General features: G+C 51.8%; 2 protein-coding genes across 9 annotated transcripts; both read left to right on the top strand.

Annotated features, from left to right (window-relative positions):
* The first annotated feature begins 1,533 nt into the window (after positions 1-1,533).
* On the top strand, positions 1,534-11,439 carry ALAD (aminolevulinate dehydratase). Of its 7 annotated transcripts, XM_086316103.1 has the most exons (13): positions 1,534-1,595; positions 2,194-2,370; positions 6,690-6,877; positions 7,947-7,997; positions 8,448-8,544; positions 8,977-9,112; positions 9,219-9,302; positions 9,405-9,493; positions 9,701-9,756; positions 9,844-9,931; positions 10,009-10,095; positions 10,511-10,640; positions 11,287-11,439. In XM_086316103.1, exons 3-13 carry the CDS (start codon positions 6,765-6,767, stop codon positions 11,343-11,345), a joined length of 990 nt encoding a protein of 329 aa, XP_086172229.1. In that variant the 5' UTR covers positions 1,534-1,595; positions 2,194-2,370; positions 6,690-6,764; the 3' UTR covers positions 11,346-11,439. The 7 variants fall into 7 exon arrangements, with proteins under 7 accessions (XP_086172229.1, XP_086172228.1, XP_086172233.1 ...); XM_086316102.1 differs by lacking the exon at positions 2,194-2,370; XM_086316107.1 differs by lacking the exon at positions 10,511-10,640.
* Positions 11,440-19,057: 7,618 nt separating this feature from the next.
* On the top strand, positions 19,058-22,554 carry HDHD3 (haloacid dehalogenase like hydrolase domain containing 3). Of its 2 annotated transcripts, none has more exons than XM_086316110.1 (2): positions 19,058-19,304; positions 21,088-22,554. In XM_086316110.1, the coding sequence occupies exon 2, from the start codon at positions 21,253-21,255 to the stop codon at positions 22,006-22,008; it is 756 nt and encodes a 251-aa protein (XP_086172236.1). In that variant the 5' UTR covers positions 19,058-19,304; positions 21,088-21,252; the 3' UTR covers positions 22,009-22,554. The 2 variants fall into 2 exon arrangements, with proteins under 2 accessions (XP_086172236.1, XP_086172235.1); XM_086316109.1 differs by having other exon boundaries at positions 19,294-19,575.
* Positions 22,555-22,676: the final 122 nt, after the last annotated feature.

Here is a 22,676-nt window from a genome sequence, read left to right as displayed (position 1 = left end):
AGACATGAAAAAAATAGATTATACTAAACAGCACTAAGATCCCGAATATGGCATGGCATGGCCAAAAAGACATAGGGGAAAATATATTAAAATTTCCACCCTGTGATTACCTCTATGAGGGAGGCTTCCCAGGTGGTGCTAGTGGTAAAGAATCCTGCTGCCAATGCAAGAGACTCGAGTTTGATCCCTGGATCAGAAGATCCCATAGAGTAGGAAATGGCAACCAACACCAGTACTCTTGCCTGGAAAATTCCGTGGACAGAGGAGACTGGCAGGCTATAGTCTACAGGGCCGCAAAGGGTCAGACACAACTGAGTGACTGAACACACCTCTATGAGTTGAAGGAGTATGGTAAACACGTATTGAGAAATCCTAGTGGTGACATGGGGCAAATTAATCTCTTGGCAATTGTTTTCCCAATCTATAAAATGAAGATAACATAGTTGTCATCAAATGTAGATAAGTGAATGTAAAACGTATGGTACTGTCCCTGGACTCTTTAATGCACAAAAAACATTACTTTCTTTCCACCACCACCTTCCTTATTTGAACACAGATCAGAACTAAGCAGTATCATATTCTCCCAGCTTTAAGCCTCTCTGTCTCTTAGACTTTGAATATAAAGAGGTATAAAACAGGTTTGGAGTACAGATTTTGATAAATAAAACCTGAGAGTAAGTGTAATACAACCCACTGGCATCCTTCACAGATCAAAATCAACAGTTCAATAATCCCTGTCTCACTTTTACAAAGGAATTCCTTTGCTACGGTATTGACCCCGATCCTTATTTCCCTCATCATGCTACCAGTTCACTCAAGCCCCATAAAACTCACCAGATCCCTCCTGCCCTTGAATATAATCTGCTGCACCTTGCCCACTCATCCTCAGACTTTTGGTCAAATCTCTCCTTGTACCCATGATAGATAGACAGGTCTGATGCTATCAGACTTGAAGTCTTTCCAAAGTGCCCATGTCTTTCACATCACATCTTCCAAACGATGGCTCAGAGTAAGCCCTGAAAAATTACGCTGGAATAACTTTTCTCTGAAAACTTAGAGGGCAGCCTGCTGCTGAACTCAACAACTTTGAAATGCTCAGTCCGCAAAAGTGGGCTTAGTTAATTGTGTTAGGCACGATGGTGTTGTTTTAATGTCCTAGACATCTAATTATTCTTTCAACAAGCAACCAGCGCCAAGTATGCGCTAGAGTGGGAAGAGAGGGCCTTTAAACAAAACCTTCGAAGCCGGTCCACAAGCAGCACAAAACAGCACCGCCCCTGGCCCGCAAGTGGGCTCCCTAGGGCCTTTCCCTGCACCTGCGCAAATCTCAGAGAAGGGAGGGGCGGGCCCGCCAGCCCTTCGGCACACCCGATTGGCCAGGCCTGCTGACGTGTAGGCGGGGCCGCGGCCGGAGTGGACCAACCCTCAGGCAAAATGCCCGCAGGGGGCGTGGTCTGCGCGCTTCGGGGGCGGGCTGCGGGGGTGGGGGGAGTGCTGCTTCCGAAAGAGCCGCCCCGCCCCCACGTGGCCTCCGGGAGACTAAAGCGCGCGACAGCGGTGGCGGGAGCGGTGTCTCGGACTCCTTAGGGAGGCAGGTGAGTAGGGTCCGGCCTCGGGGAAATGGCGGACTTGGAGACAGGGGCTGTGGCACCAAAGTCTTGTGTCCCCAGAACCAGGTTGTGCTGTACGCCCCAAGCGCCGGCTGTGCAGCTGGGGACGGAGTCACCGTGCGACTCCTATTTGAGGCTCTTAGAGGTAGACTGTTCAGCTGCAGCGGGGTTTGGGGGCGGGGGTGGTCTCTGCGTGGCCATTGCCCTTAGAGACCCGGGTCTGGGCTCCGAGTCTCCTCTGGGGTCCTTTCCTTTGGAAAGCCCCACCGGGGCTCTCTCCAGTTCAGAGCCGGAGGTGCCTCTCAGGATGCAGGAGGGCGGTGCAAACAATAACAGCCGCTCAGTGCTACGATTGCTTGTACGTTATCTGCATTGGCCTATTCCATCTTATAACAGCCCACTGAGGTCGGTTCAAGTCCTTATTTACCAGATGAGAAAACTGAGGTCTTACAGCTGAAAAGTGAGAGAATTTGAACCCACATCCACAGACTCCAAAACCCAGACGCTTAACCGTCGTGCTACCAGCTTCAGCCGGGTTCACAGTCACTGTTCTGCCTTTTCCCTCCCTACCCCCTTCTTGCAGAGCTCTCCAGGAGCCCGCCTCTGTTGATACGCTGCTTTGAAATCTATACTTAAAGTTCCAAGGGTAGTGGTGGACACTGAAGAATTCTTTGCTGGAGACCTACCTGGCTTCTAGCCCCGTTGACCCTCTGTACAATCTTGGACCAGTGTCAGCCCAGATTACCATCATTTCAGTAATGTAAGCAGCGTGCTTTAAGGAACCCCCTTAACCAGTATGTTCTAGGAGTTTGGAACTGGCGGATTCTCCTTTTAGCTCCAAATAGCTAAGCCCAGATGAGACTGGGCTCTTCAAAGTCAAGTCAAGGCCTGGGTCTCCTTCTCTTTAAACCCCATTCCAAGTCCTGGGGCAGGCCGGAATAGATATTCAGGAAATGCAGGTTGAATAAACAGGCAGCCAGGCGGATCCTTTTCAGAACTGCCTACCAACTGGGCCCTTCTGGGGCTTTGGATTTCTCAGCCCTGAGCACCTTTTACCTAGCTGGCTCTCCTGACTGTCTCCTCCCCCTGCTAGTGGCAGAGCCAGCCTTCCCTGGCAGCAGCTTGCAACCCTTTGTGCTAAGACCGTAGCCTCTGGAATCCTCGGAGGAACACAACACGGGGGCATCAGACCCAGCAGCTCTTCTCAGCTCCTCCTGGTGGTGGTTCTCTAGGGCCCAACTTAGGTTACTCTCGGGTGGGAGAGGTTACCTTCCAAGGAAGGAGACATTTTCACAATCAGTCTGAAATTTACTTATGCCTCAGTGTCCCCTCTTCCATGAAGCCATCCATCCTTGATTCCCAGAGAGACAGGTCCCTCTCACAACCCTCTACTGAAGTATCAGTATGGTGATGGTTTCTCCTCTACCATATAAACTGCTGGAAGGCAGGAACCCCCCACTTCAGATATCCTGGAAGACCCTGTGGGCCATCCAGGTTTGAGGGAATGTTCTCCCTTCTGGGTGCAGAGGGCACAGCTGTGAGGACCCTCCTGGAGGTCTAGTCAGCTCACTTCTGCTCCTGATGATAGTAAAAGTAGCAGCAGCTACATGTATACGTGTGGCTCCTTGTGCCAGGCATGTACCTCTTCACTATCTCTGATCTTCTCTGCAGCTTTGTAAGTTAGATAGTATCGTTCTCATTTCATAGATTATGAAGTGAAGATTCTGCAACCTTGCCCAGAGTGACACACAGACAAGACCTGGGACTGTTTGACCCTGAAACGTTGTTCTTTCTGCATTGCCTGCTACAGCCTGCCAGTTAAGCTAATGTGTTCTGAATCCCATGGTGACTTGCCCTTGTCTTTGGTGTGGTGTCACAGGATTTGAGCTGTGGCTTACAGGCTCCCTTAGTTTAGGAGAAGGGCCTCTCCCAAGTTTGTGACAAATCTTCCAGTCTTTGAGGGTCTTTTGGGAAACCAAAACTTCCATCTGGATTTGGCTCTGATACTCAGGGGGTGGTGTTCTGCTGCACAAATGTTTATTAAGCTCGTATGTAACAGGATGACTGTGTGTGGGGCAGGTAACAGGGCACTTGAGTGGAAGCCAGGTCAAGCTCAGAGCGGTACATGACTTGCCGTGGCTGTCAAACAACTCCTGTCGCTTTCTGCACCCTGCTTCCGCAGCAGAATGTGAGAGATTAAACAGGATTGGTGATTTCAACTCTTTTAATGTTTTCAGCACTAATACCCATTTCTCAACTTTCTCTGAAACCTAAAATTAAAAAAAAAAAAAAGCAGGTAAAAGTGAAACTGCCCTAGTAAAGCCTGCCCCTTACCACTCTCACCCTCCTCCCTTGCCCCCCACCCCTAAAACCCCCAGTCTTCTCTGGTAAATTGGGACTGCAGGGCCCTAGGCAGCCTGCCCTGTTGCTTCTGAAGGCATTTGTTCCTTCAGCAGCCTTCTAAAGTAGATGCAGATTTGAGACCAGTGGAATGCAGTTTTGAATTCCAGAAGCCTGGGGCCAGCTGCCGTTGTTGTTGTTGTTCTCTGGAAAGTAAGTTAGAATCTAGCTTCAGAATGTGATGTGAATGACGTTGAGCAAGTCACTTCACCTCTCTGAGCCTCCGTCTTCTTAGCACTAAAAATTAGGACAATTTTCTGCAATTACATGAGATAATATATGTGTGTAGTGTACCTAGTGCAATGCCCAGCACGTGACACACCCTCAGTATTTTTTCCTCTGATATCCTGCACCTCTCCAGCCTCAAGGCAGAGATAGTATAGGCAGAGAGACTTCTGCTGAATCAAGTGTTTATCAGTAGTATGGGGTATAGTAGGCTACACCCTGTAGTCATTGTCTGCAACAAACTCACTCACATTCTGGCTCAGTCACTAACTAGCTGTGTGGTCTTGAGCAAGAGACTTAACCTGTCTGAGCTGGGCTAATCCTTGGCAGACCTGAGAGCAAATCTTGCACAGAATCGGTGCTCAGGACTTTGTATCTTCTGAACGATCGCTCATATGGGGGTTGGGCCATCTTTGGGGAGGCCTGGCTTGCCCTGGGTCAGATGATGTGGCTGGCCCCAGGGGTGTGGCGGTGAAGTGGAACCTGTGTGGCTCCCGATAACCCCAACCCCACCAAGGAGGAGGATCAGACAAAGCTGGCCCCAGAGCTAGCTGGGAAGAAGCCAAGGGGGCCTGGGAGAACTGGGGGGCAGAGGGAGGGGAAGGTATCATCAGTGTACTTAAGGACCACCCTCCCACAACCGGCCTGGAGACTGTGCAGCTTTGGGTAAGTCCCTGCCCCTCTCTGGGCCCCTAGGTCCCATTCATACAAGGAGAGATTAGTGGCTCTTTGTTTTCCCCCCAGCTGGCTGTTAGGCACTTCCAAAAGGAAGTGTCTAAAACACAGCTCTCCACCTCCTCTCTCTGCAAGCTCGGCTCCCCGCCGCCCTCTTCCTGCCTGTCACTGGCTCTGCTGTCCTCCAGGTCAAGCAAGCTAGAGCTAGAGCATCCGCCCCAAGAGACTGCCTCTTGGCCGCCTTAGGACGGCCCCTCCTTCCCACCCCTTTAGCCCCACAGCCTCTGTCCTCATCTACTCCTAGTTGGCTGGGCCCCACTAAGGCTGCAAGAATGACCCCTAAAGCCAGGCTCTGGCCAAGCCCCTCCCCCACCCCAGCTCAGAAATCTTCCCTGACCTCATCCTGCCACCGCCCACCCACCCCTAGCTCCTCTCCTCCAAACACACATCCTCAATTGCCTCTTCAGTCCTCCCAGCCATCCACACCCCGTCCTCCTTCCCCACCCCGGCCCCTTCCTTCCCTTCCGGAGGGAACGTTCTCCCATTTCCCTCTACCAAGCTGAACCCACTCATCCTGCAAAACCAACTGCGAGTCCTATCTTCTTCCAACAAGCTTCTGACCTCCTGACTCACATTGGGAAAGTCCTGGCTCATTCACAGTGGGCTCGGCCTCTCCGAGATGCACTCAGTCTGCCCAGCCTCCCACTACAGCAGTGCCAGCTGGATGAGAAACCACGTGTGCGAGTGCCCACTGTGGCCTGGCACATAGTAGGTGCTCAAGAAACGCATCTTAATGCCGCAGCTTTCTTTTGTCTTACACCTCTTTTATTGTTTGGTCTTACACCCCTTATTTGGCATTGAGCGCATGTTGTCTTTGTACTTCATGCAATTAAATGTTTACTGCGCGGCAGAGTGCCGTGGGGAGGCAAAAATGAACTAAGCGTGGACCCTGCCCTGCAGAAGCTCTGCCTACGGGGACGAGATAAGGTAGGTCCACAGAGAGCTGTTACGTAAGAGAGACGGATCTGGGCGAGAGGAGACGGCGCAGAGGGACAGGGAAGGAGGGACTGTCTAGTGGAGAGCCTGGTCGGATTTGGGGGTGGGGGAGTTGTGGAAAGAGGAGCACAGCCTCCTAGGGAAAGAAGATGAACCAGAAGGTGGCCAAGTGTGGCAGGTGCTTGGGGAGCAACATGAGGCTCTCTGGCTGGAAAGGACACCCGTGGCCACTCCCAGGGGTGTCTGTCTGTCTGTCGGACACTGCCATTTAATCCAGTTCACATGTGTCCTACGTGATAAGAAGTCCATGGGCCAAAGGGTTAGCAGTGCTTTTCCCTAGAGGCAGAATTACAGGACATTTTTCTCTTTCTGCTTATCTGTACTTTTCTGAAATTGCTGCCACGCCCACGGATGTCATTCATGGAATAGACAGAGCTGAAGTGGTGGCTGCATCAAGGATTCTCAGGAATTCATGTCCAGTCCACCCCAGACTGATTCTTTGATAAAGTACAATGAAAATAAATTATTAGAGACATGTTTTTTTTAAAGAGAGACGGTGTAAAATACAAATCCAGACTTTATTTATTTTTTTTTTCAAATCCAGACTTTATTAGATTCAGCTTGCTCTGGAAGTTTCTGAAGGCCCACTATCTTGTGTCTCCTTACCGTGATGCAGACTGGCAGGGACTGATGAACCCCAGTAGCACTGGGTCAGAGCCTGGGGGAATGTGACCACCTCCTGGTACCAAGGACCATGTCTCATGTGCCTCCCATTGTCCCCAGAGCTGAGCACACGGCAGACCCCCTGGGAGACCTCAATTCCAACCAGCTGACTCTCCTGTGCCCCCCGTGCCCACCATGCATCCTCAGTCAGTTCTGCACAGCGGCTACTTCCACCCACTGCTCCGCAACTGGCAGACAGCCGCCACCAGCCTCAGCGCCTCCAACCTTATCTACCCCATCTTTGTCACGTGAGTCCCCCAATGAGCCAGGTCTTTGATCCACAGGGGGTGGGTTGAGGGGTGTGTGTGTGTGAACAGAACAGGTGTCTGTGTTGTAAGGGGTAAAGTGAACTGTCAGCTTGGAGCTCAAGGTATTGGAAGTGGCCTATGGGTTTAGGACAACCATCTTTGAAAAAAAAACCTTGAAAAGAATACAGTCCTCCTTGTTGGAAAATAAAAATAACCCTTGCCTGTCACCCTGAGTTTGTGCCATAAGACAGAAGTTGAGATCTTCTGTAGGTTGTACATGTAAAAGGTGGTGGTCATCATCATTCATGATAGCACCTGACTCTTATTGAGGGCTTAGTGTACTCCGGGTACTACTGTGCTAAGCACCTATTGCTAAGCACCTATAGATATTACCTCATTGTACCCTGACAGTATTCAGATGAGAAAAATACGGATATGATCCCTTAGAATGTCATCTCCACAAGGGCAGGAATTTCTGTCTCTTTTGTTCACTGTTGGATCACCAGCCCCAAGAACAGTACCTGACACATGATAAGCACTCAATAAATATTTGTTGAATGGGGAATTCCCTGGAGGTCCAACAGTTAGGACTCCATGCTTTCACTGCCGAGGGCCCAGGTTCATCACCCGGTTGGAGAACTAAGAGCCCACAAGCTGCACAATGCATCCCTAATATAAATACATACACTTGTTGAATGAGTGAATGAATCGACCCACGATACGGATCAAAGAGAATATCCTGTGGTCAAGGTCACCCAGGCAGTAAGTGACTGGGCTAGCAACCAAGGACCTCTGACTCAGAGTCCACGTTCTTGCCCACTTGATTCCTTCCTGTGAGTACTGTTCTTCTAGCACAGTTGCTTGTTGTCACTTTATTCTTGTTGTTCCTGTTATTATTTCAGGCCCTGGGCTTGGCCAGGCAGGGGAACCAGACACTGGATCCCATCCTCCTCCCACCACCTCCGCCTCCATATCCCTTCCCAGCTTCCCAACCATCCCTCCCACTCACCCCCTCACTGCTGGCCCTTCCCACAGCTACCAATCCATAGCCCATCCCCGGCTCTTGCAGGGATGTTCCTGATGACAAACAGCCCATCGCCAGCCTCCCAGGAGTGGCCAGGTAGGAACTGGGGTGGGGAGGGCAGGGTTATGATGGAGGGAGTGATTTCACAGGTGGAGGTGCCAGGAAGCTGATGCAGACCCAGGAGGGAGACGATCTGGAGAGGCTGACTTCCCATCAGAAGGGTTTTCTCAGGGGCAGAGTTGCTCCACAACAAAAGAGGCAGTCTGGTGCCTATCACCAAAGGCATCACAGCAGAGGAGAGTTGAAGTTCAGATGGGAGCTCAGTAACAGAACCTTGAAGGAGTCTTCCAAGCTGAATCCCACAGCTCTGCCACTTAGGGCCTCGGTTTGCCCATCTGTCTGATGGGTGCATTCCTGCCCCACCCTGTACTGTGAAACTTGAGCCCTCCTAATGCCATCTGCAACTTGACTCTTAACAGAGGCACAGACCAGACGGGTGGGGGGACCCTTGCCTGGGCCCTGCCTCACTTCAGCCTCTGCACAAAGGTACGGTGTGAACCGGCTGGAAGAGATGCTGAAACCCCTGGTGGAAGAGGGCCTGCGCTGTGTCCTGATCTTTGGTGTCCCCAGCAGAGTTCCCAAGGTGATGAGTCGGAGGAGGAGTCAAAGGAAAGGGTCGAGGGGGGGCGCGGATAAGCTGAGGTTCCACAATGACCACACCCTCACTCCAGCCTGGTGCTGGTCCCGGGCTCTGCTACGTGGGGCCTCAGCTTGCCCATCTGTCTGATGGGTGCGTTCATCTGTCTGATGGGTGGCCTGGGGCCACCAGTGAAGGAACACAGTCGCTGCCCTGGAAACAGCAGCCATGTGGCATCAGGAAGCTAAGCAGGGCTGCAGCTCTGAATGGGCAAGTCAGGTCTCCTGTACAAAGTGGGAATAGTCCTCCCCAGGCCTCCTGGTCCAGGGGCGGTGGTGGTGATGAAGGAGTGGGCTGGCCTGCTCTGATGGCCGGCCACCGTGCCTCCCTAAGGCTTCATGTAACAGACACACCGCGTTGTCTTTCCCCTGCCGCTAGGATGAGCGGGGCTCCGCAGCCGACTCTGAGGACTCCCCGGCTATCGAGGCCATCCGTCTGTTGCGCAAGAATTTCCCCAGCCTCCTGGTGGCCTGTGACGTGTGCCTGTGTCCCTATACCTCCCACGGTCACTGCGGTGAGCTCCCGCCTCCCACCAGCCCCGTTGCCACCCACAATCCCGCTGAGGTGGGGATGTGCCGAGGCCCGAGCTGTTCCCCCAAACCCAGCTGTTGGTCCTGCAGGGCTTCTGAGTGAGAACGGGTCATTCCAAGCTGAGGAGAGCCGCCAGCGGCTGGCAGAGGTGGCTCTGGCCTATGCCAAGGCGGGTGAGTAATCCCCCAGCAGGGATGAGCACCCCCAGGTCAGGGAGGCGGCAGGGTGGATAGAGGAGGATCCCAGAGTTCTGAAGGCCACCCTCTGCCCTTCAGGATGTCAGGTGGTGGCCCCGTCGGACATGATGGACGGACGCGTGGAGGCCATCAAGGAAGCTCTGATGGCACATGGATTCGGCAACAGGGTAGGGGAGGGGTGTGGGGAGGTGAGAGAGCCTGGGCCAGACCTGCCCCTGTGTCTGCTCCCCACATGGACGAAGCAAGGCCCAGAGCTCCAATGGGCCTGGGACACAGGCTCTTCTTTGGACCTGGGTCCTTCCTCTCCTTTTCACTTCACCCTGGGACACGTGAAAAGGGCTGGCTGAGCTGAGACCCCTGTTATCTCCCTGTAGGTATCAGTGATGAGCTATAGTGCCAAATTCGCTTCTTGTTTCTATGGACCTTTCCGGTGAGTAGGAATGGGTGAGGGTCTGCTGTTGAATCCCTGACCTGCTAGCCCAAAGCTGGAGCCCACCTGGTGTCTCTGCTTCCCCAGGGACGCGGCTCAGTCGAGCCCGGCTTTTGGAGATCGCCGCTGCTACCAGCTGCCACCCGGAGCACGAGGTCTGGCCCTCCGCGCGGTGGTGAGTGAGCCCCACCCAGCCTCTCCCCCCGTCGCCTCGCCTCCCAGGCACTGCCCACACCATACCTCATCTCTTAGGACCGGGATGTTCGGGAGGGAGCAGACTTGCTCATGGTGAAGCCAGGAACGCCCTACCTGGACATCGTACGGGAGGTAAAGAACAAGGTGAGAACAAGGGTGTCGCCACCCAAGACTGAGTCCAGATCAGGTCAGTCCTGGCTCTGTACACAGTGTGACCTTGGGGAAGGCATTTTCTCTTTCTGGGCAAGAAGGGCCAGAGTTGGGGCTGGGGAGATGAGAGTGTATCCACAGATTCTGGGACCTTCGATCGAGGGAATCTCAGAGTTGGAAGCAATCTGCCCAGGAACTGGAACGCTCCCCCACCTCCCGTATGCCATCCCTGCCAGGGAAACACTGTGGGCCTCTGTGCCAGGGCTCGGGGGAGCCTTTGAACAACTCAAGAGTGGGCCAGGCTGCCAGCAGCAATGACTCAGGTCTTGTGGCAGGGAGGAAGGGACACCCGGAGGTACAACCACCCCCGCCACTGCAACCTGCCTGTCCCCCACTGCTTCCCCAACAGCACCCTGAGCTCCCCCTGGCTGTGTACCACGTTTCTGGAGAGTTTGCCATGCTGTGGCACGGGGCCCAGGCCGGGGCATTTGATCTCAAGGCTGCTGTACTAGAGGTCATGACTGCCTTCCGCAGAGCCGGTGAGCATGCAGGAGTGGGGGGTTTTGACCTGGGCCACAGGGAACTGATAGGCACCCTGCCCAAATAGGGAAATAAAGTTAGGGGACAGCCTGGAGTCACCTGTCTGGAAATGCCAATGATCTAAACAGACAGGCTGGGGAACGGACATGAAACTGCGGGGCAGAAGGTGAGCAATGAACCATGCAGAGCCCTCAGTTACTTTTTGATTTTGAGACCTTGGGCAAGTCACTTCTCTAACTTCAGTGTCCTTGTCTGTAGACTGGGGATAAGACAGATGGTGCATGGTCATCAAGGGGATTAAATGAGATGCTGCGTGTAATTGGCATATGCATGTCATTTCAGAAATGAGAGCTGGTTTTGTTGGTTAGGCACACAGCGTGGCGGGGGAACTCACAGCTTGCCTATTTCCCCCACTGTGCAACTTTATACCTGGGCACACTGAGGCCCAGAAAGAGAAAATGCCTTCCCCAAGGTCACACAGTGTATAGAGCTAGGACTGACCAGAACTAGACTCAGGTCTTAGGTGGTGACACCCTGGGGCTGTGCCTCTTCATAGTAGCCTTCTTCCCACCCCAGCCCTCACCTCCCAGAAGGTATTTCCCAAGCTGATGCCCTGCCCCGCTGCCCGCTTCTTTCCCCACACAGGTGCCGATGTCATCATTACCTACTATACACCTCAGCTACTGCAGTGGCTGAAGGAGTGATGGAGAAAGTGTACCAGATTCAAGAACTAGAACTTTTCCATTCCTGAGCCTTGGAGAAGTGAAAACCAAAGTAAACGATGCTTTTAGAACTGTGCACTCCTGCCCTCTTCCTGCTTATGTGCTGGCGGGTGCCTGGAAGCCCTGGGTGGTTTTTGCCAGCCTGCCAAATCTTCCCACTTGCAGCCACATCCTCACTGGCTCTCCCAGGCTTCCCAGCCCCTCCTCTGGGTCAGTCCTGAAGCTCACCTTTGCCAACCCTGCTCCTTCTTCTGGGGCTGCTTTAGCTGGAAAACCACCAGGACTCATGGCATCAGCTCAGTGGGGTCTGGGAGAAGGGCTTGGAACATTAAGGGAGAGAGGGCAGTTGATTCTTGGACCCTAAGAAGCTCTGGAAAGCTGGAGGCCTCTGGCAGCAGAGGTGGGCACACAGGCCTAGATTGACCCCCTGGGTTTAGAGTTGACATTTGCTGCAATTCCACTGGAAAGCGATCCCCACACAGGCCAGTGGTTGCCAGGCTGCCTGAGGTCTGCTGTTGTTCTCTGAGCCATAAACCTGGAGAAGAATTACTCATTAACAAGCAGAAAAGAATTAATTCATTAACAAGCAGGAACGCTGCCGAAGGATCGAAATTCAGAAGCAAAGAGAATTCCTGACTGTTGGCGATGGCACCACCAAAAAGGCTCTTTATTGCAGAGATATTTCTTGAGAAGGTCTGCTTTGTGCCCACGCACAATACCGGGTCCTGGGGATATATAGCAGGACAGACTTCAGCTTGTCTCTGTGTGGAATCTACACAAGGGAACCAGGGTGACAGATGCCAAGAAGAAAACAGACAAATAAGGCAGTTACAGATGGTAATAGTGCTTCCAGGGAGAGAAAGGGTCTGAGACAGAATAATAGATGATGGGCCTCGCTTGAGAAGCCCTTCCTGAGATTGAGGGGCAAGGAAAGGCCTTTAACAAGAGGAGAGGGAAGCGGATGTCAGAAGCTGTGAGAATGACGGCAGAGTGTGCAGGTTCCTGCAACAGCAGGAACCCCATCGTGGGAACCAGATGAGGAAGAAGGTGGGTGACAGCACCGGAGGTTGGAAAGGTAGATCCCACACTTTGTAGGAAGCTTGGTTTCTGTTTTGCATCTGATAGAAAGCCATCTGAAGGGCCTTAACCAGGCGTTATACGTGTTCATGTTCCCCCATTCTGCTGCTTTGAAAAAAAACGGAGGGGTGAGCCAGAACCAGCCTGGTTGGGAGGCTGCTGCAGACCCCAGGGAACCATGCCAGTGGCCTGGACCAGGGTGGTGGCAGTGGAGAGCAAAGGAAGCGGAATGTGCTCAGGATACATTCTGAAGACCAAATAAGCAGGCTTTGCCAATGCTTTCCTGTTGGGGAATTGAGGCAGGGAACGAGATGCCTTCATGGGTTTCTGGCTTGAGAAACAGGTCTCTCTTGGTTCTTCTAAGGGGATGCGATGTCATGTTCCCCACTCCCAAGTGAAAGTTCAGGCCCAGCTAAGGAGGGGCTAGTTCCTAAGTCCACCTGCCTGTCTGCAGAGTTACAGAGAATCCCAACTCTAGAGCCAAAGCAAGACTATTTTGGATGTTAAAGCAGTACAACCTATTTTAAAATTTAGAAATACCTGAGTTAGAGGCAGCTCCCCTCTGACTCCTGGTGCTCTTCCCCAGAGCTGTGGCCACCTCATTCTGTACTCAGCGTTTGGGACGTGAAGAATCACCTTGAGACTGAAAACATGAGAGATGAGCCTCTGACGGGTCTCAGAGCTTGGACCATGCCAGAACCTTGCACCACCTTCATTTCTGTGCCCCCTGGCCTTGAACTCGTTGCTGATTAGTGTGGAAGGGAACATTCTTCAAGGCCATCCCACACTCATCATTGCCAAGCTGAGAGGGAGCCCAGCTCTGTTCTAGGCACAAGGAGATGGGAGGCAGACACGCTCTTTAGGTACAAACCATTCTCAGAAAGCAAATAACTGTGTCCTGAGCCCCCAGGAGTTAACACTGAGCAGAGTGATGATGGGGCTCCCTGAGGAGAATGAATGGGCAGACCTGTTACCACTGATGTAGTGACAGGTGCTGTGAAGGCCACCAGGTATGAAGGATCAGAAAACACTTCCCTGAGGTCTGACATTTAAACCTAGACCTAGAAAGCAAGCAGCCAAGCTGACACATGTTTAGGGACAATCATTCCCAGCAGAAGGGATCCTGGGGCCAAAGTGAGCTGGATGGCTGGGGGCTGGAACACAGAAAAGGTTTTTAATGGGTTTTTAAAAAATCTTTTTTATTTCCTAAATTATGAAAATATGATAACACATTTACAGGAGACTTGGAAAATACAGTACAAAGTTAAGATTTTTATTTGGAATTTCAGTTTATAGAAGCATTTTGACAGCACTGTGGCAAAGCACAAATAAGATATGTGGCCTAGACTGAGTGGTGACTGTGGGGATGGAGAAGAGGAGATTTAGGACTTAGGTGAGAGGTCAAGGGCGAACTTGGCTTGAGCTCCTGGGTGGCTGATAGGCAGGCCATTGACTGAGGTGAGAAAGCTTGGAAAGGGAGTCCCTAAATTTAGCGTGGGTTTGCAGTGAAGAAGCTCTGTCTGTTTATGTTCATATAAGTCTCTTAAGGAGGCTCAACAAGTTTATGGCAGAAGTGGGTCTACAACCCCAGTCACCAACAACAGCAGAGCTGGGATTTGAAATCACATAGCCCAACCCTTACCCACTCTGCCATACCACCTCCCAATAAACAGTAACAAAATTATAGCTCTAACACTGATGCTCTTAGTAGCTCTAGTAACAGGCACATCCAGGGGCTGAGCTGCCTTCAGGCATGTGGTCTATGTGAGTGGCGCCCTCTGGAGTCAAGACTTAGCACCTGAGGTACCGTAATTTTATCCCTGGGCCGAGAACTCAGCTCTCACAAGCAGCCAGGCTTATTATTCTCAGATTTCCAGGTATCTGGTGAGCATTAAGGGCCTCTCTCAACACAATATGATTTTCTTATTTCCCTCTCAAGACGTGCCAGCTTGGATGGTAGCTTGTCCCTTAATGCGGCATCCCGCAGACCACCACAAATAACCAACACATTCCTTCATCACTTTTCATTTCACTAAGGTCCCTCAAACTACCTCAGTGGGCATACAGTTGAGGTCTCCCAAAACAACAAGCATTTAAACCAGACATTTTACAACCGACTTCCCAACTAGGGAAAGGGGAGTCCTGACCTTGCCCCGTGTGGACTCTGCCAGTTCCACACATTAGGGCCACTCACTTGCAGCACCCCATATTCTGCCTTGTTCTGGGTGCTCTTGGTGGCAAGTGACAGATACAGTCTCTCCTGGAAGCCTGTATCCCTTCCTATCTCTCATCTGTGTTTTTCTCAGCTTGCCTTTATTCTAATATGGGTTTTTGCCACTTGACGGCAGCAAGGTCCTTGTCTGTGAAAGTCATTCAGTCACGTCTGACTCTGCGATCCTATGGACTGTAGCCTGTCAGGCTCCTCTGTCCATGGAAGTCTCCAGGCAAGTATACTGGAGTGGATTGCCATGCCCTTCTCCAGGGGATCTTACCTGATCCAGGGATCGAACCTGGGTCTCCTGCACTGCAGGCAGATTCTTTACCATCTGAGCCACCAGGGGAGATGGTCCTTAATCCTTTCTATCCCAGTATTCACATAGCAGATCTCTGGAGGTCTCTTATTGGTCCTACTTGGGTCACACGACCAGCCTCAGTTTAGTCCCTGTGAACAGTGGCATGGGAGATGTGGCATGGAGATGTAAGGCTGGTAGGATCTCAGAGCTTTTGCACCTGTGGTTGTCTCCTTTGCCTGGAATGCTTTTTACCTAAACTTTAAAGGCTGTCTCCTTTTTCATTGTTAAGATCTTGGTTTAAATGTCACGGCCTCAGAAAAGTCTGCTTTGACATCAGATTTAGTCATTCCCCAGTTACTGTGTATTAGTCAGGATTCATGTTCAGTAATTATAACAAAAGCCAAAATAATGATAGCTTAAGATGGAAATGTGTTTCTGAGTAGTCTGGGCTATATGGTCAGCTATATGGTGTGGGGGGTTATGGCCCCTGCCTTGTTCTGTCATCAACACATCTTGGCTTCCATCTCATGATCACAGTTGGTGGATCCATTTCCAACCATCAAGCCTTCTTTCAGTCAGCAGAAAGAGGAGACGAGCAAGTAGAGGGCATGACACCTTCACAAGGGCACAACCCGAAAGTTTCACACGTCATTGGCCCTTGTCTGAACTTAGTCCCATGGCTACACCTAGTTGTATAACAAAGGCTGGAAAAGAGTCTGGTGGGGCAGCCCTGTGCTCAGCTAAAACTTGGAGATTCAATTACTAAGGAAGATGGAGAGATGGATATGGGGACAAATGGCCATCCTCACCACATGGAGTTTTTGTAATGACAGACACAGTGGCCAGAATATCAAAGAAGTCCTTAGAGACCATCAGGTTAAACACTAATTCAGTAGATGAGGGACAGACTCAGACAGGGGACTTGTCCAAGTTCACACAAGCCGGTGTTAGACCAAGGCTGGATCCATATCTCCTAACTCCAAGCCCACAGTGCTCAAAACTAGAGGAGGGATTGCAAGGTGTAGAGGAGAGAGATTGCGTAGGACTTTATCTTTTATGTATTGTCTTAGCTTCAAGTACCTTTTTGTCTTCATGTATTATGTCTAACAAGAATATATTCATGTGTTATTCATGTAAGTGAACACTTGGCCAATATACATGAAAAAGTATTATCTTCACTACTTAACAGAGAAAATCAAATTAAAACCATAATGAGATGCCACCATATATTCATCAAAATGCCAAAAATTAAAAAAAACATAGACTGCCAATTTTTGAGAATGTGGAGCAAGTGGAACTCTCCAGCATGATTGGTACAACCATTTCAGAAAACTGGCCCCATCTACTGAAACGACATACACATACCTATGGCCTAGTGATTCTACATCTAGGGATTTACCCAACAGAAATATGTATGCATGTGACCAAAAACATGTGTTCAAGGATATCCATAGAGGGCACTACCCTGGTGGTCCACTGGCTAAGACTCTGCACTCCCAACACAGGGAGTCCAAGTTTGATCCCTGGTCAGGGAGCTATATCCTGCATGCCACAACTAAAGATCACCCATGCCACCGCAAAGATCTTGAGTGCCACAACTAAGACCTGGCAAAGCCAAATAAAGGTCTCTCCTGGCAGTCCAGCGATAAGACTCCAGGCTTCCACTACAGGGGTCCCGGATTCAATCCCTGGTTGGGGAACTAGATTCCATATGCTGCTGCATGGTGTGACCAAAAAAAAACTTAAAAAAAAAAACAGCCAGTATTGTGACATGCCAGGTGTCTCCAGGAGCAATCACTAGGCCAGAATCCACACAGGGGAGATGAAAGAATGAAACCATCTAGGAATTCCTGTCATCTGCCTTAGGGAGGAAACTGTATCAATGACATGGACCTATTTTTGAACTGGGTAATTAAAAAAAAAATTTTATTTCAAAATGGCAGGACTTATCATTGGCTTTCCTGTGACTCTCAAGGCTCCCTTCTCTGCTGAAAAACTTACCTGAGTCAAGCTCTCCCTTGCTGGCCAAGGTCTGTGACTCTGAACTTTGTATTTCCTCCCAGGCCTGAGACCAGTGAGGGTGAGGCAGTTCTGAATAAAATCAACAGAGCAGCCTTGGAATACAGAGGGATGTTTTGTTTGAAAACACAACAAAAAACAAAAGAAGTGGAGGGAAGAAAGGAATAAAATCGCATGCATGTTTGTGTGCTCCTATAAAATGGTCTGTTAGCATAAAAACACAAACTGCAGCAATCCCTGGGAAGTGGTTGGACAATGGAGAGGCCATTGCTCTTGCTCAGCTGTAGTTATCCTTAATCTTCGCTTGGTTGCCCTTCAGATCTTTGCTCCCCGCCTAACTGGTTCATCCAAAGAAGTCCCCTGTCACTGTTCATGGAACCACTGTTTTCTGCCTCCGTAGCTCTTACCACCTGTGAGATATTGTTTATTTACTTGTTTTTTTCTGCCTGCCCCTGTTCCTTGAAGGCAGAAACCCTGTCTTGTTTCTCATTGTATATATCCTCAGTGAAGAACAGGGTGTCAGACATAGAGCAGATAAGGTCAGCACAAAGTTAGTGCCCTCAATAAGCAGTTAGTGAATGAATGAGGTTGGGCTGTTGCTTTGTATTTTTAAAGATTTTTGAGATGAGCATGACTACTTTTGAAGTAGGAGATAGATGGGCTCCTGGGCCAAACAGCTGATGTTCGTCAAGTGGAATGACACTGAAATTTTATCCTCAGCCAGATGAGAACAATGCCTGATTCCCTTCATCCACCAAAATGGAAGAAATGAACTAGCAGTGGGGAATTTGTTAAACAGAAATGGAAAAGTGGTTTTTTTTTTTACTGCTAACAACCAAGGGAAATGAAGGAATGAGTAAACGGCTATAAAACGCCCAAGAATAGGCCTGGAAGAGTCCAGCGATTCTAGTTTTACTCTAGCTGTTTCTAGTGCACACAACTAGACTTCCTTCACAAATTTAATTCCTTAATCACTGTCTGACTATCTGTGAATTCTATCCTGCACCTGGCATTCTTTTCCCCTACACACCCTTGTAACTCCCTTGGCATTCTTCATTTCAAAAAGGTTACCAGCCAATAACCTCTTTGACGACCAGACTCAAATGTTATGGCCATTTTAAAACTTTGCAGAAAAGAGAATGCAAGATTGTCACTGCCTTGAACCGTATCACATACCCGTGAGCAAAGCCTAGACTATAAGACCTCTCCCTTTTCCCCAGGGAAGGGGAAACATTATCTGAGGCATTAGCCTGCTGCATGCCCTCTGCCTGGCAAAGAAATAAAGCTACGCTTTCTCTTTCCTCCAAAACTGTCTCTGTATTTCTATCAGGCATCACTGCAGTGCACAGACACCTAAGATTTTGACTTCTTTTTTCATCAAAGAAAAAAAAAAATCAGGTTTCTACAGAGGACTCTACCCTCAGCAAATTGTCTTGGGTGAAGACAAGTTTTCAACAGAAAGCAATTCTCTCCGAGTACCGATTGGGGACTCAAGACCAGAGAGGGGCAGCACCTTGCCCCAGTTTACCCAGCACTCACCAAGCCAGACCAGGACAGAAATCCCCTCCTCCCAATCAGCCTGGGCACCTGGGGGGAGAGGGGCTCCGAAACCAAGGCAGGCGGAGAAGGAACTTCGGTGGGGCGGGTGGGGAGCGGATTGAGCGGGGAGAGCACAGAGTGTAAATGAGAGGGACCGTGAGGCCGACTGGGCTAGGATGGGGAGGCCAGGAGCACGCAAGGAGGGCCTAAAGTGATCAAGCTGATTGGTGCGGTGCGGGACCTGGAACGGAGAGGGTGTGGGGTCTTACGAAGGGGCAGAGAAGGTCATGGAAGGGAAGAAGAGGGCAGCGAAGGGTGGTGAGGGCTGGTGACTAGAGCGCCGTATACAGTGAGGTGAAGGTGCCGCCGAAACGAGCGGAGAAGCAGCAGAGGGGAAGCGGTGTGGGCGGGGAGAGGCGGAGGGGCGTGGCGGGGACAGGCGGAGGGGCGGGGACAGGCGGGGGAGCGGGGACAGGCGGAGGGGCGGGGACAGGCGGAGGGGCGGGGACAGGCGGAGGGGCGGGGACAGGCGGAGGGGCGGGGACAGGCGGAGGGGCGGGGACAGGCGGAGGGGGGCGCGGAGAGGCGTAAGAAGAGGAGGGGGCAGGGCGGGGAGAAGTGGAGGAGGCGGGGCGAAGAGGCGGCGGAGGCAGAGGATGTGGGCCGGAGAGAGGCGGGAGGGCCGGAAGAAGCGGAGGAGGCCGGGCGGAGACAGGCGGCGGAGGCGGAGACAGGCGGCGGAGGCGGAGGAGGCGGAGACAGGCGGCTGAGGCGGAGGACGCGGAGAGACGTGGTGAGGAGAAGAGAGGAGGAGGAAGCGGAGGAGGCGGGGCGGAGGAGGCGGAGGAGGCGGAGGGGGCGGAGGGGGCGGAGGGGGCGGAGGGGGCGGAGGGGGCGGAGGAGGCAGAGGGGGCAGAGGGGGCGGAATGGGGAGAGACGGAGGAGCAGGAGGAGGTCTAGGATTCGCCAGAAAAGGGGCACCGCCGAGCGTCTGCGGCTTCTCCCTTCTTCCTAGCGGCTGTGCGGCTGCAGCTTCCTTCCTGACCTACTTCCCCGTGAGGCAGGTAGGTCGTGGTCCCAGGGACTGGCGCCACAGGTTCCGCTGCATACCTCAGGCGTAGATAGGTCGCCCTAGGGCAGGCTACTTGGAATTTGCCTCCACCGAGTCCTGGAAATGGGAAGGGAGGTGAGCAGTTTAGGCCGGCAGCCAGAAGCCCCAACTCCGGCTTCCAGAAATGAAAAATGCTGTGCCAGTGGTTCCCTGCCTGACTCTGGACGAGTTCTCGATCCTCTCTGGGCCTTCATCTACCCACCTGCCACGTGGGAGTATCTTTGGACGGGTCTCCCTAAGTTCTAGACTGAAATTTCGTTGCCAAACTTCCTTTAAGGGTTGTCCCCAGATTCACCAGTCTGGTCTGTCCCTCAGCAACGACTTAGCTGCACTTTGAACTCTGGCCCCTTGGGTTTCTTCTGAACTGGTTGGGTGTCTGGAATCGGCTCTGGGCAAGAAGCTGCCTCCAGCCTATAGATTTTAGGCTGAGAAATTTGTTTTCTGTGCACTGAGTCAGGAACCTGTCACTGGCTCTCCACCCAGGCAGACGTTATATCTGGGGCTCAGGGAGGTTTTAAGACGGGCAGGACCAGGCTGCTCTATCCTGTCTTTGCCCTGAGCTGTAGAGGTTCACCAAAATCAGATTCTTGAATACTCCAAGTACGTCTAAGCAGTGGAAGGAAGTACTGACCAGAGGATCTGGAGGTTTGGGTTCTAGTCCTGGCAGTGCTGCTGACTGGCTGTGACCTTAGGCAAATATCTATCCCTCTCTGGCTCAGTCTTTCCCCTTGACTAAGGGGTTGATCAGATGGTTTGCTAAGACTCTACTGTTTTTCACATTCCCAACAATAGTAATAGCAGTCAAAATAATTGTTACCTTATCTTGACGTACAAGGCCCTGGGCTTCCCTGGAGGCTCCGATGGTAAAGAATCTGCCTGCAATGCAGGAGACCTGGGTTTCATCCCTGGGTTGGGAAGATCCCCTGGAGGAGGGCATGGCAACCCACTCCACTATTCTTGCCTGGAGAATCCCCGTGGACAGAGGAGCCTGGCAGGCTACAGTCCATGGGGTCTCAAAGAGTTGGACACAACTGAACGACTATGCACAGCACAGCACATTTGCTGATTCGGCCTTCTCAAATTGCCAGTGAAACTACACTTGCTTAGGAATTTCCCCGCAAACAAAGTCTAAATCAGGTTTCTGGATTGATATCCTCATGGTACCTGCTGCCTTCCTTCTTTGTCTGATAGCTGTATTCCCTGTTCTTTAATGCCTGTGAATGTCACGAGGGTGACAAGTCTGTCCCTTTCCTAGCATATAGCACATAATAGGTGGAAGGAACGGAGATATCTTATTTGGTGCAGCAGTCATGTGAGGTTGAGTCACTCTGCTCTCCTTACACATGAGGAGACAGCATCAGAGACACTCCGGGTCTCACAGTGAGTTGGCAGCATCAGAATTTGAACCCATTCTGTCTCTGACTCCAAAGCCTGAACTTCCACCTCACTTGCCCTCTCATTCCAGGATTTTCTGCTGTGAAGCCATTACCTAAGTGCCAGCAGATCTAACCCACGAAGCCTGGAAAGAGAAGACCATCAGGTTGGGTGAGGGTGGTCTTGTCTAGCTCAACCTCCTGGGACCTGAGGAAGGGGCTGACCTAGGGTGGACTGGCCCCCCTCCTGCAGACCCATGGCACACCGGCTACAGTTACGACTGCTGACGTGGGACGTGAAGGACACGCTGCTGAGGCTCCGCCACCCTGTGGGAGTGGAATATGCCACTAAGGCCCGGGCCCACGGGCTGGAGGTGGAAGCCACAGCCCTGGGACAGGCCTTCAAGCAGGCGTACAAGGCTCAGAGCCAGAGCTTCCCCAACTATGGCCTGGGCCACGGCCTCACCTCCCGCCAGTGGTGGCTGGATTTGGTCCAGCAGACCTTCCACCAGGCTGGTGTTCGGGATGCCCAGGCTGTGGCCCCCATCGCTGAGCAGCTGTACAAGGACTTCAGCAGTCCTAGCACCTGGCAGGTGTTGGAGGGGGCTGAGGCCACCCTTAGGGGGTGCCGAAAACGAGGCCTGAAGCTGGCAGTGGTCTCCAACTTTGACCGACGCCTAGAGGACATCCTGGAAGGTGTTGGCCTGCGGGAACACTTCGACTTTGTGCTGACCTCTGAGGCTGCCGGCTGGCCCAAGCCCGACCCCCGTATTTTCCATGAGGCCTTGCACCTTGCTCAGGTGGAACCAGCGGTGGGAGCCCATATTGGGGACAGTTACCAACGTGATTACAAGGGAGCACGGGCTGTAGGCATGCACAGCTTCCTGGTGGCTGGCCCCGAGCCTTTGGACCCTGCGGTCAAGGATTCTGTACCCCAGGAACACTTTCTCCCCTCACTGTCCCATCTCCTGCCTGCCCTTGACTATCTGGAGGGCTCCCCGGCAAGGCTTTGAGTCTGGTGAGGGAAGTGGTGGGGGCCAACAAACACTGGAGACAGGGAGCCCTTTTCTTCCCAAGATCTGGCCTTTGCCCCTCCCCCTGAAGCCTCAATAACATGTTCTGACTATAAAGCCTTGAGTGTGCCTTTCAGCCCTGCCCCACCAACCAGCTCCTGGTCTCTGAGAGGATTCATTCATCACACCCGTGTCCCTTTTCCACCGCGAGTCCCCCTCACCTCCAACAAGATTCATGAGAGCCCAACTAGCTTCAAAACCAGCACTTTCAAACTTTCTTTTAGCAGCAGGGCCTTTTGTCATGGGAGTACTTATGTGGAACCCCAACATGCAAAACAGGAAAAGTGAGAAATTGCTAGGGTTGAAGCAGAGGTCCTGGGGTCCTTCTTCCATTCATGAAGTCTCTGTGATTCTCCCCCTGGGAAGCCTAGAGATCAGAGGAGCTTAGTTAGGTAACCAGGACACTAAGCTGAGCTGTGAGGATGCTGCCCTCTAGGACTGCATAGTCTGAAGGGCAAACTTAATTAAAAATTTTTTTTAATTGTGCCGTGTGGCTTGTGGGATCTTACTTAGTTCCTTGACTACGGATCGAACCCCGGGTCTTCAGAGAATTCCCTGAAGGAAGCTTTAGACAAGGAACACACTGATTGCAGCTGATGTAGGCCTGC

This window comes from Bos grunniens, chromosome 8 (assembly GCF_055505025.1).
Source record: "Bos grunniens cultivar Pamir isolate PY7600 chromosome 8, Bosgru_T2T1.0, whole genome shotgun sequence".
Lineage (NCBI taxonomy): Eukaryota > Metazoa > Chordata > Mammalia > Artiodactyla > Bovidae > Bos > Bos grunniens.
Note: the sequence above shows the minus strand (reverse complement) of the source record. Positions and strands in the feature narration are given on the sequence as shown.

What these genes read in the sequence shown, in the direction of transcription:
- ALAD (XM_086316102.1), top strand. Translation starts at nt 6,765, where the DNA reads ATGCATCCTCAGTCAGTTCTGCACAGCGGCTACTTCCACCCACTGCTC. An exon ending in TACCTCCCACGGTCACTGCG is followed by an intron (nt 9,113 to 9,218) that starts GTGAGCTCCCGC and finishes TTGGTCCTGCAG; the next exon opens with GGCTTCTGAGTGAGAACGGG. An exon ending in TGTTTCTATGGACCTTTCCG is followed by an intron (nt 9,757 to 9,843) that starts GTGAGTAGGAAT and finishes CTGCTTCCCCAG; the next exon opens with GGACGCGGCTCAGTCGAGCC.
- HDHD3 (XM_086316110.1), top strand. Translation starts at nt 21,253, where the DNA reads ATGGCACACCGGCTACAGTTACGACTGCTGACGTGGGACGTGAAGGAC.